Here is a 17,058-nt window from a genome sequence, read left to right on the forward strand (position 1 = left end):
ACGGCAGCTTAAAGAAGGTGCCTATAAGGTGGCTATCTGCATGACTAAGAAAATAAGAGCATCCAGAATAAAGAACAAAGCCAAAGAAGCATTCCGAGTCTCGTCAATGTTAGTATTTGGACTCTGTGCAGCCTGTAAGGTCCCTGCAGATCGATGCATGCATTGTTTCGCTATCACACGGCTCTTAGATAAGAGGTCTGTTCAAGGAAAGCAAACCAATGCAGTCTTTTTCCCAGACCTTCTGTAATGTTGCAAACCCTGTGTCCTGATGCTCGGTCCGTTTCTTAATCTGGTTTCGAGGATATATCGGTCTTCCAGCCACAGAGGACTGCAACATTGAGGCGTCCATTCACAGAAGGAAAAATTCAAGTTGTTGTCAGTCATGCTCCTTATGTAGGCCAGCCTCAATTTAGAATTTGTAGATGATAATGAGGATCAAGTGTGTTGGGATTTAGTTAGGAGGCTCGACGCTCTTTAACCTAATACAAACCTCTCCCTTTGGAGATCTACAGGTTTGCTTCTCACTCACTTGTGAAACATGATAACGTTGTATGTGGGGGAGAGAGGCTAAGTCTTCCTCCCTTTCATAGAAACATAGAAGCACGATAGCAGATAAAAGCCAAATAGCCCATCCACAGCATCCACTTTCTCCTCTTCTCCCTATTGGCTAAGGCTCTTAACATTTGCATCTCCTCTCCCTATTGGCTAAGGCTTTTTACACCTGCATTGTGATGTCATAGAACTTTATGATTATAGAAACATTATAACATGATGGCAGATAAAGGCCAAATGGCCCTTCCAGTCTGCCCATCCGCAGCATCCACTATCTCCTCCTCTCCTTAAGAGATTATTCCTGAGCCTGTCACCTCCTAACCTCATTCTATGTCCTCTTTCTCTGGAGTTTCCTTTCAATTTATGCCATGTAGGTATTTAAAAGTCTCTATCATATCTCCCCTCTCCCACCTTTCCTCTAAACTATACATTTTAAGATCTTTAACCCTGTCCCCTGTGTGCTTTATGATGAAGACCACTGACCATTTTAGTAGTCTTCTTCTGGAATGACTCCCTTTCTGTTCCAGAGTCATAGGTGTCGACACTTCAAATGATTAGGATTGCTAAATATTATACAAATTACTCCTCCCAATCAGTACGGCACTTAGCGCAATTCTGTATATAGAATCGCACTTAGCAGCTGTATTCAGCATAACATTTAGGTGCACTCATTTAAGCCAAGGAAACCAGGCCTGAATGCCTGCGCCTGGATCAAGTGTATTCTATAACGGGGCACCTAAGTCTTAGGAGCACCCGTGATCCTCCCATGCACCTCCTCTGACCATGCCTTCTTTTAAAATTTATGCACTATAAGTGACACGCACTACTTTTTATAGAATGCGCCTTCCAAGTTTGTGTGTGCTGTTCCTAATGAGTGCCAATTAGCGTTAATTGATGTTAATTGCCAATTATCAGTGCGCATTCCAGGCATCCACTGCCCTCTCTGTATAGAAGAATTTCCTCCGATGAAAACAAAAATTGTGGATACAGATGTTCTGGAGATAATTTATTAAACACTGACATATAAAATCATGAAAATTCAATTAAAAAAGTACAATGATAAAAAAATACTGTGATAAAAATCCAACTGGACCCTACATGGTCCGTGTTTCGGCGAACACGCCTTCCTCAGGGGTCCAATGGTTTGCAATCTTGCATATAAAGAATTGGACTGAAAACAGTCTGTTGTCTTTAAACATGTGAGCAAAGAACACCGCAGACATTTCTCTTGAGTCTTCCACCCGTCAACCTCAAATTATACCCTCTGGTTTTACCATTTTCTTTTCTCTGGAAAATATTTTGTTCTACGCTAATACCTTTCAAGTACATGAACGTCTGAATCGTATCTCCCCTGTCTCTCCTTTCCTCTAGGGCAGGGCTGCCCAAGTCCGGTCCTCGAGATCTACTGGCAGGCCAGGTTTTCAGGATATCCTCAATGAATATGCATGAGAGAGAGATTTGCATACCAAGAAGGCAGTGCAGGCAAATCTCTCTCATGCATAGTCATTGTGGATATCCTGAAAACCTGGCCTGCCAGTAGATCTCGAGGACCGGACTTGGGCAGCCCTGCTCTAGAGTATACATATTCAGGGCTTCCAGTCTTTCCTCATATGTCTTTTGGCGCAAACCTCCTATCATTTTCATCGCCCTCCTCTGGACCGCTTCAAGTTTTCTTATGTCCTTTGCCAGATACGGTCTCCAAAACTGAACACAATACTCCAATTGGGGCCTCGCCAATGACCTGTACAGGGGCACCAACACCTTCTTCCTTCTACTGGCTACGCCTCTCTTTATTCAGCCCAGCATCCTTCTGGCAGCAGCCACTGCCTTGTCGCACTGTTTTTTTCGCTTTTAGATCTTCAGACACTATCACCCCAAGGTCCCTCTCCCCATCCGTGCATATCAGCCTCTCACCTCCAAGCACATACGATTCCTTCCGATTATTAACCTTTTCCTATCGTAATAAATTTTACGTTACGCTGGTTCTAATCGTAATTATTTTAGCAAAGTTTTGTATTATTCACCGTTATCATTTACGGCTATTGTAAACATAATGTAAATAAGTCATAAGTCTGTAAATTCAAATATTTTGTGTTCCTGGCTCTTTATTAGTCCATACAGAGTCTTACAGACTGTTTATTCACTGTCTACGTCATTTTTGGAATGTCCCGTCATCCGGGACACACGATAGGAAAAGGTTAATCCCCAAATGCATTGCATTTTAGTTGCCAGATATTGCCTAGAAAATGCTACCTGTGCTAAAACCAGTTTGGTCGTTAAAACGGCAGAAGTGTTTGCCCAGGCTTAAAATTCTAAGAACTTTAATTTATTGATATTCATGGTTTGTGTACAATGTTGTGATTTTCAGATGCAGCAGTATCTATAATAATAAAACGCTACGCGCGCATGCGCACTCTCGCTGTGTGTTCCCTGATCCCTGATCTGTCGGGATGTGCCAGCAAGAGTGCGCATTCGCGGTTATTACATCGCAACAGTCTCCCTGCTCTGGTCGGGGCTCGGGCTCCTGCGTCGGAGAAGGTGGCGATCGTGAGAGGAGCCGCCGGAAAGTTAAACTGGTCAGGGCTCGGGCTGTTCGGTCCATGCAGGCTCCTCTCACGGTCTTGCCGGTGGACAGGAGGGGAGCAGCTGGCTGGAAGAGAGAAGGGGACGAGCCGGGAGATACAGCTGTAAGGAAAAGAGCACCTATACCGTAGCCTCATTGAGAAGCTGGCAAGCCCAGGCAGGAAGGAAACTGCAGACTGAGGGAGCAGAGGCAATCCTGAAAGCCTGTCTCAGTGAGTCCATGCTCCCTCACTCAGGAGCCTGCCTCTGTGAGTATTCTCCCCTTTGATGCCTGTCTCAGAAATGTTCTGGGACGTTTACTTAAGAGCCTGCCTATGGGGAGTTTTAGTGCATAGCCAGTTAGTAAAAGTAGTGAGTGTAGGATGGGCAGGAGAAGCTAGACTGAGGGAAAAAATGCTGATGCACAGGGAAATGGAGGGAGAGGGAATGCTGCGGCTGCTGCACAGGGAAGTAGGGAAGGAGATAGGAAGAAAGACACAGGGGCAGGGAGAGAGACACAAAGACAGGCAGACAAAGGGGGTCAGGGAGGGAGAGAGACAGAAAGAAAGGCAGTGGGAGGAAGAGAGACAGAAAGAAAAAGACAGGGGTAGGGAGAGAAACAGACATATATTCTAGTACCAGCAGGAGGAAGGGAGACAGAAAGAAAAGAAGAAAGACACAGGGACAGGGAGAGACACAGAAAGACAGACAAAGGGGGCCAGGGAGAGAGACAGACAGAAAGAAAGACAGCCAGCGGGACAGAGAGAGAGAGACAGAAATAAAGACAGACAGACATATATTCTAGCACCCGTTAATGTAACGGGCTAAAATACTAGTATCAAATAAAGGGAATGAATGAATAAACAAATATATTACCATCTTGTAAGTGTTTTTAAGAAAAAACCAGCATCTTATTATGTTCCCATGTATACACTGATGAACTATAATTTATTTATGTCATTCGTTTTGTCATTCTCCCCAGCACGCTCAGAACAGATTACAGGTTAACATACATAATATACAGTTAATGGGTTGCAATTTGCCATATGTACAGTGCAAGATTTTAATGATAAAGCCTGGAAGGCAGGGTCAGGGGCATGGAGGTTTTTTAGAAGTCTAATTGCTGCGTTTTGTACATGCTGGAGACGTATGTTCTTCGCGGTGGTTGCAGGGATCAGATAAACCTACAGATCTGAAAATGCAAGCAAAATGAGAGGCATAATTGAAACTGGCTTCTGTGAGCAAAACAAATTTAGGGGCTTATTTTAGAAAAATTATTTAGGATTTGCAGGTGCAAATACTGGCTAAGGAAAAACCCAGGAAGTAAAGAAAGACCACTAATGTTTGGCAAGGGTTTGGTAGTAGAGAAGATGCAACGCTTTTTATGGATGAGAGACGGGACGTACCGTAATGAAGATCCGATTAGTTTAGCCAGAATTTGAAAATTTACCCTCCCAATCGCAGTCTGTGCTCTGCTGATAAATTACTGCTGGTTGTGCCTTTTTTTTTTTTTTTTTTTTTTTAAGTTATTAAGTTACCCTCTCTTTTACAAAAGTGTAGCGGCGGGTAAGGAGCAGTTACTGTCGCTGCTAGAGCTCAAACCTGCGCTATGCGTTCATAAGAGGGGGTTAGTTACTTATCATTCCTCCATTTTTTACGTTGGAAGGGTGATATTATGGAATGCTCTACCTGTGGAAATTAGGAAAAAAAAAAAGTGTTCTGTTGCTAGAGGCTAGACAAAAAAGGTCATCCCAGGTCAACCAGCCCGACCCCTTACATTTTCAGTGTTATGAAAAGTACAAATAACCTAACCAAAACAGCTCCCCAAGAGGAGAGATGCCATACACCTCACACAGAACCAACCATTTATACAAATAGACACACTACAAACACGCACCCCAGTCAGAGTCCCCTCCCTCCTTACCCCCTGATATCGTGCGACCATAGGGAGCTGCAGAAACACCTTCCATAGCGCCAGATAGGCCAACACCTCAGGATTGAAAGATTGTTTATAATAGCAGAGCTCAAAGCGGGCCAGTTCAGACATCTGACCCGGCCAGCTGTCTTGGGGCAAGTCCCCGTCATGCGTCCAGTGAAGCAATATAGTACGTTTGACAGTCAAAAAGGTCAACTAGATAAATCGCCCATTTATGCGTCTACTTGTGGAGAGTGTATTTTCTTGTGTATATGATGCCTTATTGTATCTGCGCTTTGGATATTCTTGTTGTTCCTGTTATCCGGTTGTACCCTTTCTAATAAAAATTATCAAAAAAAAAAACAACAACACACTTTTGAAAGTTTTTCTATTTGAGAAAGCTTTTGGGAGTTTGACCTGGACCATTACCGTTTTAAATCTGCTTTGATTTTCTCTGTTAGTGAGGTTCAGGGGAGGCGGGGAAGGGAAGACGTGAGCATGACGTGGGGGAGGGGACAAATAGGTGCCGGTGCCTGGGGCTTCCCCTCCCCCTCTCCACTCTCCCTTACTATGCCACTGAGCGCAGAGCATTAAATTTGGCACTCAACTTTGAATGCAAGGACTTACCCCCATCTGAAGCCTGGTATAAATCCTAGCGTGTGAATTGCTCACACGTCCTTGCTATCCTGTAACACTGTGCGCATCTTTCGTGAATGCCTCTGACCCAGTCATGCGCCTCCCATGGTCCTTCCCCTTTTGGAGTTGAGTGGCAAACCAATTTAGGCACCGATTCGCAACAAAATAGCGCTTAGCCAGATCAGCGCCCAGATCGTTACTGATGCCGATTAAGTGCTCGTTAAATTAAATTGTTGGAGCCCATGAACTAATTAGTTTGGGTGTCTTTTGTAGGATACAGGGGTGAGAACCCAACGAGAGCTGTTCGGTGCAGTTTTCGCTGGCTTCCACTTTGATTTTTTTTTTCCGTGTGTTAGTACGTGGGATAATCAATCATCCTGTCTGCAGAACAAATTAGAATGGCATGTTCTTGAAAGAGCCCTGGAGTGGGTGTGCTTATTTGCAGATTTCAGTAAGACAGGCTTTAAAGAAAGTTTAAAGACCAGGGCATTCTCGGCAGCATGTTACACCCTTGTGGAATAGCCTTCCAACCTTAACGATCTAATGTTTAGAAGGTAATTAAAGACATTGTTCCTTTTATGATGGCTTGCATTTCTACCCATTAAACTGATTAATGGTAGGAATCGAAGGGTTTGGATAGTGACTGGGTTACATAACAGCCAGAAGGTATGTAGGGTGTATAAGAAAAACTATAGGTATGAGTTAGTGGATAGGATACAGGGTGGTATTTTTATTTATTTATTCATTCATTCGATTTTCTATACCATTCTCCCAGGGGAGGTCAGAACGGTTTACATGAATTTTATTCAGGTACACAAGCATTTTTCCCTGTCTGGTCCCAGCAGGCTCAAAATCAGTCTAATGTACCTGGAGTAATGGGGGGGGGGGGGATTAAAGGCTAGATTCACTAAGCAAACCGATCGTATACTGATCGGTTTGCGAGCCCTTTGTGACCCGATTTCCCTCCAACCCGATTCACTAACCTGTGTACCGATCCAATCCGTGCATGCAAAGAGAGGAAACGGCATGCAAAGCAGGAAGGACGCAATTCACTAAACTTTGTCAGCAACACCGACTGGGCTGGCCAAGCCAAGAAGAAGCGACTGGTGGGGACCCGTCGCAAACGACATCCCCTTTCAGCCCTGCCGCCCCTATTCTCCTCTCGCCGCCCTGCTCTCTGCCCCGAATCCAAACTTCCCCCTGCTCTCTGCCGCCCAGACTGTTCTCTGCTGCCCCGACTCTGGATCTCTGCCACCTTCCCTGCAGTGCAAGTCCACGGGTTTAAAGCAGGGTTGCACTACGGCATGTTCCAGCGCCACTTTAAGCCGATGGGCTCACACTGCAGGGAAGGCGGCAGAGAGCAGGAGAGTTGGGGTAGCATGGACTTCCATTATCCTCCCTGATCTGCTCGCGGGCACCCCCACCCCATCGCAGGCTCAGGCAAAGAAGATGTTCTGCGCATGCGTGGGGATCGCTACCTAGTGATCCGTGTCCTCAGATGGGGGGCATGCCTCCAATCACCACCATTTGCATGAAGATAGTTGGTGAATCGGTCGGCCTGCCTCCAATTGGACACAGATCTCCAGGTTAGTGAATCTAGCCCTAAGTGACTTGCTCAGGGTCACAGGGAGCAGCGTGGGTTTGAACTCACAACCTCAGGGTGCTGAGGCTGTAGCTTTAACCACTGCAACACTCTAGAATGAGGCAAAAGTGAGCCAAGTAAAGGACAGTCAAGCCATTGTGACATAACTGATGAGGTTGGCTCTTAGGCATTGGTGGAATGAGGCATTATGATGTCACAATACCAGATTCTGGTTGTCAGAGGTTGAAACTTTTCACACTATTTATTCAATTTTCTGTACCCTTCTCCCAGGGGAGCTCACAATCTATTAATGAACCTCACAAGGAGCAGCGTGCCACAACCTCAGGGTGCCGAGGCTCTAGCTTTAACCACTTCGCCACACTCTTCCCTCTTGAATAAGTAAAACAATCTCTCGCAAGGGTGGTTTGATGTCGTATGAACTGGGGTGGCAGTTGGATCCTAGCTTAGGATCACTGGGCTGTTTGAAGTACTAGGTGCTGGGAGCTTGTTTCTGCGAATTGTGGCGATGTCCATTGTTTGTTTTGTGCTCTTATTTGCTATGCTTTCATTTGTTTGGTCTTCTGCTATGCCACTTTGGATGGTTGTGGGGTAGTGGAATCGAACATTTTTTAGAGTTATAAACAAAGGTTCTTCCATTTTTACCTACCCAAGAGTGGAGTAGAACAGAAAATGATGACACACACAAAAAATGCTAATGATTGATATCTACCAGCAATCTCAATCTATGGTTGACAGCACAGTTATGCCCTTCACAAGATGTGCAAAAAATAATGGAAAGAAAGAATGGATGTTATAGTTGGGCTTTCCCTGCCATCATCTACATTGTGGATGTAACATTTGTAAACCTTAACCAAGAGACCTATTGTGTTTGTAGTGCTCCTAATTTTTTTTAAAAAAAGAATTTTATTTTTGCAAATATGGGGCAGTGATGAATCAGGAACTCATCTGCTTCCTCCCCTGCCATATTGTTCATCTCTTTCCCCAACCTTTTTATTTTTATTGTCATCCGTTGATTCCCTCTTTCCTTAGGTTCGCAATTGTTTCCTACGTTGTGTGTGGGGGGGGGGGTTTCTACCCTATTTCATTTTTAACTTGTTTATTTAAATTTTAAATCTTTTATTGTAAACTGCTTAGATTTACCTTCTGGTTTTATATTTGCGGTATATTAAATAAATTTGAATCAGAACCACATAAACTTCATTGTTTTGTAACATCCCAAATGTTATTCCCTCCCCCCCCCCCCCCCCATCATAACTGTTCTCATCAACTTCTTTGACAGAACAGGCAAAAATCCAGGAACACTTGGCTTGCTTCACTGTCTACACCTGTCTCTCTTCTTGTTAAAGGAACTTGGTAGGATGCTAACAGTTTTCATGAATCTTTTTCTATATATTGCATGGTAATTCACGAAAGACTGTTGCCAGCAGTGGAGTGATAAGACAAATTTTTGTAAATTACTCACAAAATGAGTCACAAACTTAAAAATGTACCACTTTGTTCACTTGCACGCAAGCATGTCCAGCTGTTCTGGCAGCAGTTTTGCAAGTGACCCTTCTAAAGTTCATTGAGCAAGTGATCGGAGATGAACGTTCCAGATTTTGATCTCCCCTGGCCGTTCCACCCCACCAAAGTAATGGGTTTAAAGAATAACGTTTACTGTTTATCCCTCTGTCATTGCCCAAAACCTTTGCTCTGACCCCAAAACAAAATCCTAGTCTTCTGTGCATTTTTAAGTTTTCTCCCCTCCCCCCCCACATAAGAGACTGCTACGTGAGTGGCACCTCTAATACCCAAAGCACTACAACAGCATCCAAGTCGAACCATACGGTCACAAATCCAACAACCTGCTTCTAGCAGTTGGTGTCGGTGAATTCCAAAAGGGTTCCCAACTGGTATGCAACTTTCTCCCTTCAGGAGTGTCCAAATCAGGAACACGTAATCGTTTCATCTGTAAATAATATATGACCAAGGGCCCTCTACTGAGCCAACGAAGGAGGCTTTGGAGTTCACCATAACAGAATAGATTTAACTCCCATAAGAAATGTGAGGGTTTTTTTTAAGTCTCGGAGGCCCTTGGGTACTGGGGCTACGACTGGGCACCTGGAAAATAAAATCAAAGGGGGGAATTTTTTAAAATATGTCGGCTGTTTCTCATGGCAGCGGACAAGGGTTTTGGGTTTTCTTTTCTCAACAGCATGAATGACTTGGGGCTCCTTTTATCAAGCAGCGGTAGAGCGCTTATACCGTGAGCTGGCGAGGTAAATGCTCTGACACTGATAGGAATTGAATGAGCGCTGGAGCGTTGACTTCACTGGCCCACAGTTTATTGTTTATTGTTTATTGTTTATTTTAATTATTTGATTAAACGCCTTATCGATTCTATAAAGCGTTGTACAGAGTAAAAAAAATTTTTCCTTTAGACAAACAATATTACAATTAATACATACTTTTTTTAAAGAAAAAAAGAAAACTACAGACGAACTATAATACATACAAAGTTGTTGTGGACGAACGAACAAAAGACACACAAGGTAAAGAGGGGAGAAATACAATAGTTATAGTAAATGGAAGAGACATTAATGGAAAGAACAAAAGGGCAGGGAGATTAATTTAAAAAAGTAAAAAAGAGATTAAAATTAAGACGTCAATTAAAATTAAATTTAAGATAAAGTAAAACTTCAGTTAAAAGCATCTTTAAATAGGAAGCATTTTAATTTGCTTTTGAATGATGTTAGATTATTTTCCATTTTTAAATACAACGGAAGAGAATTCCAAATCGTTGGGGCTGTTACCGAAAAAATGGTAGTACGACGTGTGCCAATCATCTTCAATGAAGGGATATTAAGGTTAGATTGGGTTATGGATCTCAAAGATCTTGGTGGGTCATAAGGGATCAATAATCTATCAATGAAAGCTGGAGAATTAGTTTGCATGGTTTTAAATGTTAAAAGAGCTATTTTATAAGTTATCCTATGTGAAATTGGCAACCAGTGGGCGTCTTTTAGCAGAGGGGTAACATGATCGTACTTTGATGCCTTTGAAATTAACTTAATGGCCGTATTTTGAATTAACTGTAAACGTTTCAAATCCTTATGATATATTCCTTTTAAAAGTGAATTGCAATAGTCTATTTTTGAGATTACAAGTGAATGAATCAGTACGTTAAGGGAACTGGTGTCGAGAAGAGGAGCCAGTGTTCGAATCATTCTTAGTTTGTAAAAGCAGTTTTTGACTAACGCCTTTAATGTTTCCTAAGTAGGAGGGCCAGATTCTATAAATAATGCCTGCACTGTAGACGCCACTCAGCATGGCTGCCAATCAACCACTAGACGCTGTTTTATAGAATCCTGCCTAGGCATGCTTAGGCATCGCTGGGAGTCCTGGAGGTAGGCGCCGGCATATTAAGCTAGGGTTTATCAGGCCTAATTTACTGGCGTCTAACTCAGATACCTAGCAATGCCTCCTACGTCAATCGCACATATTCTTTTCCCCAACACATCAGAGGAAAGGCTTCTGGGTCAGCCGCCAGCCGCGTGTAGAAACTGGTGCAGGCAGCCTGTGGCTGCTGGGTGGCCGGGCCTGAGCCCAAACTAGGCAGGCCTAACTCGCCTCATTGCTACACCCCCTACAATGCTAGGCATAAGGCATTTTAATGGCTGGCCTGGACCTTCTCTCCGACATTAGAATTGACGTCGGAGGTAAGGCTGCTGGGCCACTGGCGTGCAAGTGCTGCACCTGCCTGGCCTTTCCCTTTCCTCCGACATTAGAATTGATGTCGGGGATAAGGCTGCTGTGCTGGTGGCATGCAATCGTTGCACCCACCTGGCCTTTCCCTTCCTCCGTCGGACCTTCTCTCCGACGTTAGAATTGACGTCGGGGTTAAGGCTGCTGGTCCGGCAGCGTGCAATTGCTGCACCCGCCTGGTCTTTCACTTCCTCTACTTGCGGCGGCACCGAGCGACCAGTAGCTGGAGCAGCAGCAGTGATGGTGGGCGAGGGGTGGGCGGCGGTCTAAATAAGGTAACGGGGGGATGTTTGGGTATTCGCTCCATAGGACACACCCTTTTTTCCACCCACTTTTTTTGGGGGAAAAAAGTGCATCTTATGTTCTGAAGAATACAGTATGTTGTTGTTTCTCATATTCTTACAAATGAATGTTTCTCCCTAATCCAAGTGGTTGACCTTGAAATGGTGCATACTCTTCTGTGAGCATCATACTTTGAAGTATTTTGCCTTGAGTAACAACTCAGCGCCTTTGGGTGTAATAAACTGAAGAATAATTCTTCTACATTTTTTGAGATTTGTTGTATATGTCCACTAGACATTTAGGGGCATAATCAAAGCTTTAAAATGTCCATAAAAGCGCCAAAATCAGCACTTGGACGTTCTAACCATAGGGATGTCCAAGTGCCAATTTTCGAAAGAGTTTTTCTGGACGTCTAGCAGGACTTCTTAGCTACTGTGCGTCCAGAGTATAAAGAAGCTTTTAGGAGGCATGCTACGGGCGGGCTTTGGGGTGGTTTAAACTTAGATGTTTTGTGGTAATAATTGAAGCTTTCAAAGGACGCCCTAGTCAGAACTTAGAGACATTTTCTAGACCTATTTTAGAAGCGTCTAAGTGCCACAAAGGTCCCCAAATTGATCAGATGACCACTGGAGGTAAGAAAACATGACACCCCTACACTCCCCCAGTACTCAAAATTTCTGAAAAATGACTGAAAAAAACAACAGCATCTTCTATGAAAAAGCCTAGTCTTCTCTCACAGTATTCAAGACAAAACTGAAAATTTTCTTATTCAAGGATGCCTACGATACCTAATCTAGGGCCCCTTCTTTCCATAAAATAATTTTCCCTTCAGGTTCTCAACTCCAAATGCCTCTCTAGAGGTGAACTAGCCTCTAATGTTGTATCCACCCCTCTCCTTCATTTATATTTCTTTTATCTCAATGTATTTTTTTGCTACCTCTTGTACCTCCCTCCCCTGTCATGTCAACCTCCCCCCCTTCACTTAATTTAGTGATAGATTTTTTTTTTTCCTCTTTTACATTACATTACATTACATTAGAGATTTCTATTCCACCATTGCCTTGCGGTTCAAGGCGGATTACAAAACAATTACAAAAAACGTATTACATGAAGAAGATATCTGGTAATTTCTAGAGGAGATAAAGAGTAGATGAGGTTGCTTTGGGGAATCTGGAAGGTATTGGGAAGTGGGAAGGAGCTAGCAGTATTAAGTCGTTTGCAGGAATTTCTTCAAAAGTAGTCTTTATTTCTTTTCTGAATGTTTTGTAGTCTGGGGGGTCATAATTAGTAGATTGGAGATTTGGTTGTCGAGTTTTGCTGCTTGTGTGGCTAGGAGGCCATCATATAGATTTTACCATTTGACTGGAGGGTATATGAATGGAATGTGGGTTTTCCTATGTCTAGCTGATGTAGTTTGACGGTTGTTCAGGTAGGTTGGACTGTTGCCTTTTATGGTTTTAAATAGTAGACAGTAGAATTTGAATAGTATTCTTGTCAGAATTGGGAGCCAGTGTGAGTTGAGGTATGCCTCTATGAGGCAGTCATGTTTCCTCAATGAATAGATAAGTCTCAGTGCTGTGTTTTGGATTGTTTGCAGTTATTTTATCATTGTTACTGGGCAGGGGAGGTAGAGAATGTTGCAATAGTCTAAAAGGCCTAGGACTAGGGATTGTACTAAGAGCCGGAACTTTGTTCTATTGAAGAATTTTCTAACTTGTCTTGGGCATTTTTGTGTTTCCAACTTTGGACATTTTGCAGGAAATGCCCAAATTGGACTTAGATGTCCTTTATGAAAATGGCCCTCGTACCTTTTATTTTCTGGCTCCTTTTCTTTGGAACAACTTGCCTTGAAAAATTTGTTCAGAACATTTATTCAAAAATTTTAAAACTAGGCTCATCTGTTTCCTCAAGCCTTCAATAATGTTTTTTTTTACTTAGTGGCTTAGATATCATTCATTAGAAGAACATGAAGAGCATGTGGGAAAAGGATTGGTGTAACCAGTGACTCCAAATTCGATTTCTTTAAACATGTTTCTCTTTTGTTTATAGTATGAAGGTGTACAAAACCTTTTTTATCTCATTTCTTTTCCCCCCATTTTTATTGTACACCTCTTTTGATTTGCATTATGTAAAAAAAGAAAAAAAAAATTTTTAATCAAAATAAACAAAAACATTTTCCTAACATCTGCTTTATTGACCCCAAACCCATTCGTATTAAAGTAGGGACATTGTAATATCTTTCATGTAAATCACAACTTTGCTGCCCATAACCTCTTTGGGATGGAAGGTAGATATGATTATCCAACCCCAACTCAATGAGTGGAGATGATCAAATTTCATTAGGGTGCAGAGGGCATAACTCCCAATTTCTGAAGAAAATGAGTGTATTAACTATTTTACTGCTCTCTTCTCGTGACAGCCAAATCACTGCTGGTTGTATCTGATGGTACATGAAGTATCAAAGAGCCTGAATGTTCTTCTCTTCAAATTTTCAAGCACGTCTCAAAACTATTCCATTATAAGCAGCCTCACGATGATACTCCAGGGAATCAGGAAGTGTCTCCAAAACCAGCTACACAACCAAATGGTAACGTTTCCAAGTCTTGTATATTTTATGCACTGAAGTTGTTCCAGTGACTTGCACAATTATTTTAAGCACTGTGGTTTTGTACTACCAAGAATTTTGAAATTAATTATTACCTTTAACTTTGCTATCCCGGAGACTCAACATTTTTAAACAAAAGAACATACGAGCAAAAATGCATTGAATTATTTACATTTCCCATAGAGTTTCTATTCTTTAGCTTCTGTAACTTTGAATTTTACCGACTTCTCCTGTTATCCCATAGCAAATCAGATTTTCAGGATATCCACAATGAATATTCATAAGATAAATCTGCATTTACTGGAGACTCGGTCCGCCCGATATACAGTGCTATTTGGCTGACCAGCTAGTGGCGTAGTAAGGGTTCAGACCGCCCCAGGCACCGTCTTGATGGAGGAGTCGGTACTTCTTCTCCTCTCCATCCCCCTGCTCCTTCCTACCCCTCCCCTACTACATGCTCCTTCCCTTCCCCACCTCGCATACCTCTAGCTCTTCGCTGATGCAAGCAGCAGCTCCAACCTGCACCAAACTGACAATCCCGCGGTGACATTTGCACGCAGGACATATGCACGCCACCGCTTCTGCCGCTTTTAAGCTTTTCCATTAGCACTGTGTGAGTGGGGGAACCCCCCACTACATTTACAAGTCCTCACACTCCCATTGGGGGGACCCCCCCCCACTACACTGAAAACTCCCCAACAGTGAAAATGGAAAGGAAAACGGGAGTTTTCAGTGTACTTGACCCCCCTCCCCCCCCAATGGGAGTGCGAGGTCTTGTAAATGCAATGGGGGTGCCCCCCCACACACCCCCTTCCCGCGCTAATGGAAAGCCTTAAAAGCGGTGGAAGCGGCGCCATGCATATGTCCTGCACACAAATGTTGCCGTGGGATTGTCAGCTTGCCAAAGTCTGGTGCGCTTTTGGTGCTGTACCCTAACTGCCGATATTCAACAAGAGAGAGCCAGCTATCTCCCACTGAATATCCCAGTCAGCGTCTAGCCCAACATAGCCAGACCGTGCCAATATTCATAGCAGGTCTATCTTTGGCTGCTATGACATAGCTGGTCAGTTGATGAATATTGGCTTGGCTGGCTATGTCAATTGTGGTTGAACATAGGCCAGTAATTCAGTGCCAGTTGCCAGATACGACCCCAGCATTGATTTTCTGAGTTCACTGCCGACCGCAGGAGATAGCCAGGCTGTCTCCCAGAGTCTGAATATCGTCCCTAGTAAGTGCAAAGTTGCTTTCTGAAGACAGTGGAGGGCCGCTCTTTCCCCTAAGTTAAGAAGTTTAATTCATTGACAGGGCAGAAAAGAGGCTTTGATGGTATCGGTCCTCTCTTATGGAACTCTCTACCTCTGAAACTTGGGTTCACAGCAGATATGAGTTTTGCAGAGACTTAAACTATAGTATTTCTTAAACAGGCATATTTTGATCTTGATGTTAATATAAATTTATGTAAGCTTCTCTGGCAGGTAGTACTTTTGTTCAGTGAGATGTCTTGGGTTGGGGTTTTAAGACTGCACAGGGGAATTCTTCTGTTAGGGCTGATTTATGTTGACTCAGACCTACTGTAATTTTTTTAAAGATTTCATTGGACCCCGCCTTGAGCTATAGTAATGGTTAAACAGGTTATAAATGTGTAATTAAATTAAGTATCTCACGCCAGCTCATGATGGATATTGTATAAACTCAACTGGTTAGGAGTCACCAGGACGGTTTGGGAGCCCCTGGTTTTAGCTTCTCATCGCATAAAACTAAAGGATAATAGAATACTCTTGGTTTTCCCTGCAATGATAATTCTGAGATTATACCAGGTTCTATTATTTAAAAGGACATTATAGCCTGTATTTTAAAGCATCTCCGCATGTCAATATCAGCATTTACATACACAAGGGAAAATTCTATAAATAGTGACAAAATTTAGGTGCTGAAAAGATCAATGCTCAGCCGGTATTCCTTAAAAGGAGCCAAGCCTAGCATTTCAGCATAGCATGTAGATCGCATGTGCTTTGGATGCCAGACGTATGCCTGATAGAGATCTAAGTCTGGTGCCCGAAGTTCGAGGCGGATTGGCCAAATTCTCTAATTTGGTGCCTATTGGTGCCTCATTTTTCAAGAATGCCGTCTTTTCCTAATCATGACTGGGATAGCCATGCAGATGGTAACCCGTAATTGGAAGAATTACGATCGCCTAAATTTTCCTTTCTGGTGGGCAAATCTGTGCTCCAGCTATGGGTATGAAAAAAAATGAATGCCGATAGTTTGGGGTACAGTAATTTATTTAAACTGGCTTGGGGCCTGTTGACATCTTATATTACTTCACTAGAGTAGGTCTTTGATTATGAGTCAATTTTTGTTTATTTTCGTACACATCCAGGGAAGGGGGGGCTAATTCTGTCCTAATTTTGACCTTTGAGTATTTACACCTGGGGTGGGTGGGAAGATATTATTAATCTGAATAGGGTAAGGTTATTGGGAAAATATGTTTCTGTGTTTTATTGATTAAGCTTTGGGTGGATGGGTGGGGGGGGGGCTAAAATGGTTGGTTATGTATATCTGTATGTTGAATGTGCTTTTATTGACTTAATATATGTTATATATTTGTGTCTTGCACTATTGACGTTTGGAAAATCAATAAAGAATTAAAAAAAAAAAAAAAAAGAATACCCATGTCCACTCCCCCTTTTTGATAGTGTGCAAGAAAAGTTAAGCGCCAAGTTATATAATAGTGCGCAGGGGAGATCCGCGCACAACTTCAATTCAATTAGCCCCAATTAAGGGGCCAATTGGCACCTCTTGCCTTGAAAAGCTGCGTGCACGTCTAGGATCCGTGCACAAATGCTTGCTCCTAGGTCCTGATTCGATAAAAACGCCTACAGTTGAGCACCCAGATCAGCACGCCTAGCTGATCTAGGTGCTTAACTTTTTTTTTTTAATTGGCTTAATCAGCGCTGATAATTGAAAGCACCATTAAAAACCATTAATTTAGGTTTGGTAGGTGCCTACCACTTTGAGGTAGGCATCTACATCAAGGCGTCTACTGGCAAGTAGGCATAGTTAAGGGCATACTCAGGGCCCTATGCTTAGCATTATACATAGCGTCCGAGGGATTGATCGTATGCCTGACAATTTAGTGAAACGTTTAGTACCATATAG

General features: G+C 42.9%; 1 protein-coding gene across 1 annotated transcript in view; it reads left to right on the top strand.

Moving 5' to 3' along the window:
* KITLG (KIT ligand) overlaps positions 1-17,058 on the top strand; it is a 161,913-nt gene that overhangs the window by 104,490 nt on the left and 40,365 nt on the right. The window contains exon 4 of the mRNA XM_033952639.1: positions 13,714-13,881. Within this exon, the coding sequence (XP_033808530.1) occupies positions 13,714-13,881 (168 nt within the window). The remainder of the gene's footprint in view (positions 1-13,713; positions 13,882-17,058) is intronic.

This window comes from Geotrypetes seraphini, chromosome 7 (assembly GCF_902459505.1).
Source record: "Geotrypetes seraphini chromosome 7, aGeoSer1.1, whole genome shotgun sequence".
NCBI classification, from domain to species: domain Eukaryota; kingdom Metazoa; phylum Chordata; class Amphibia; order Gymnophiona; family Dermophiidae; genus Geotrypetes; species Geotrypetes seraphini.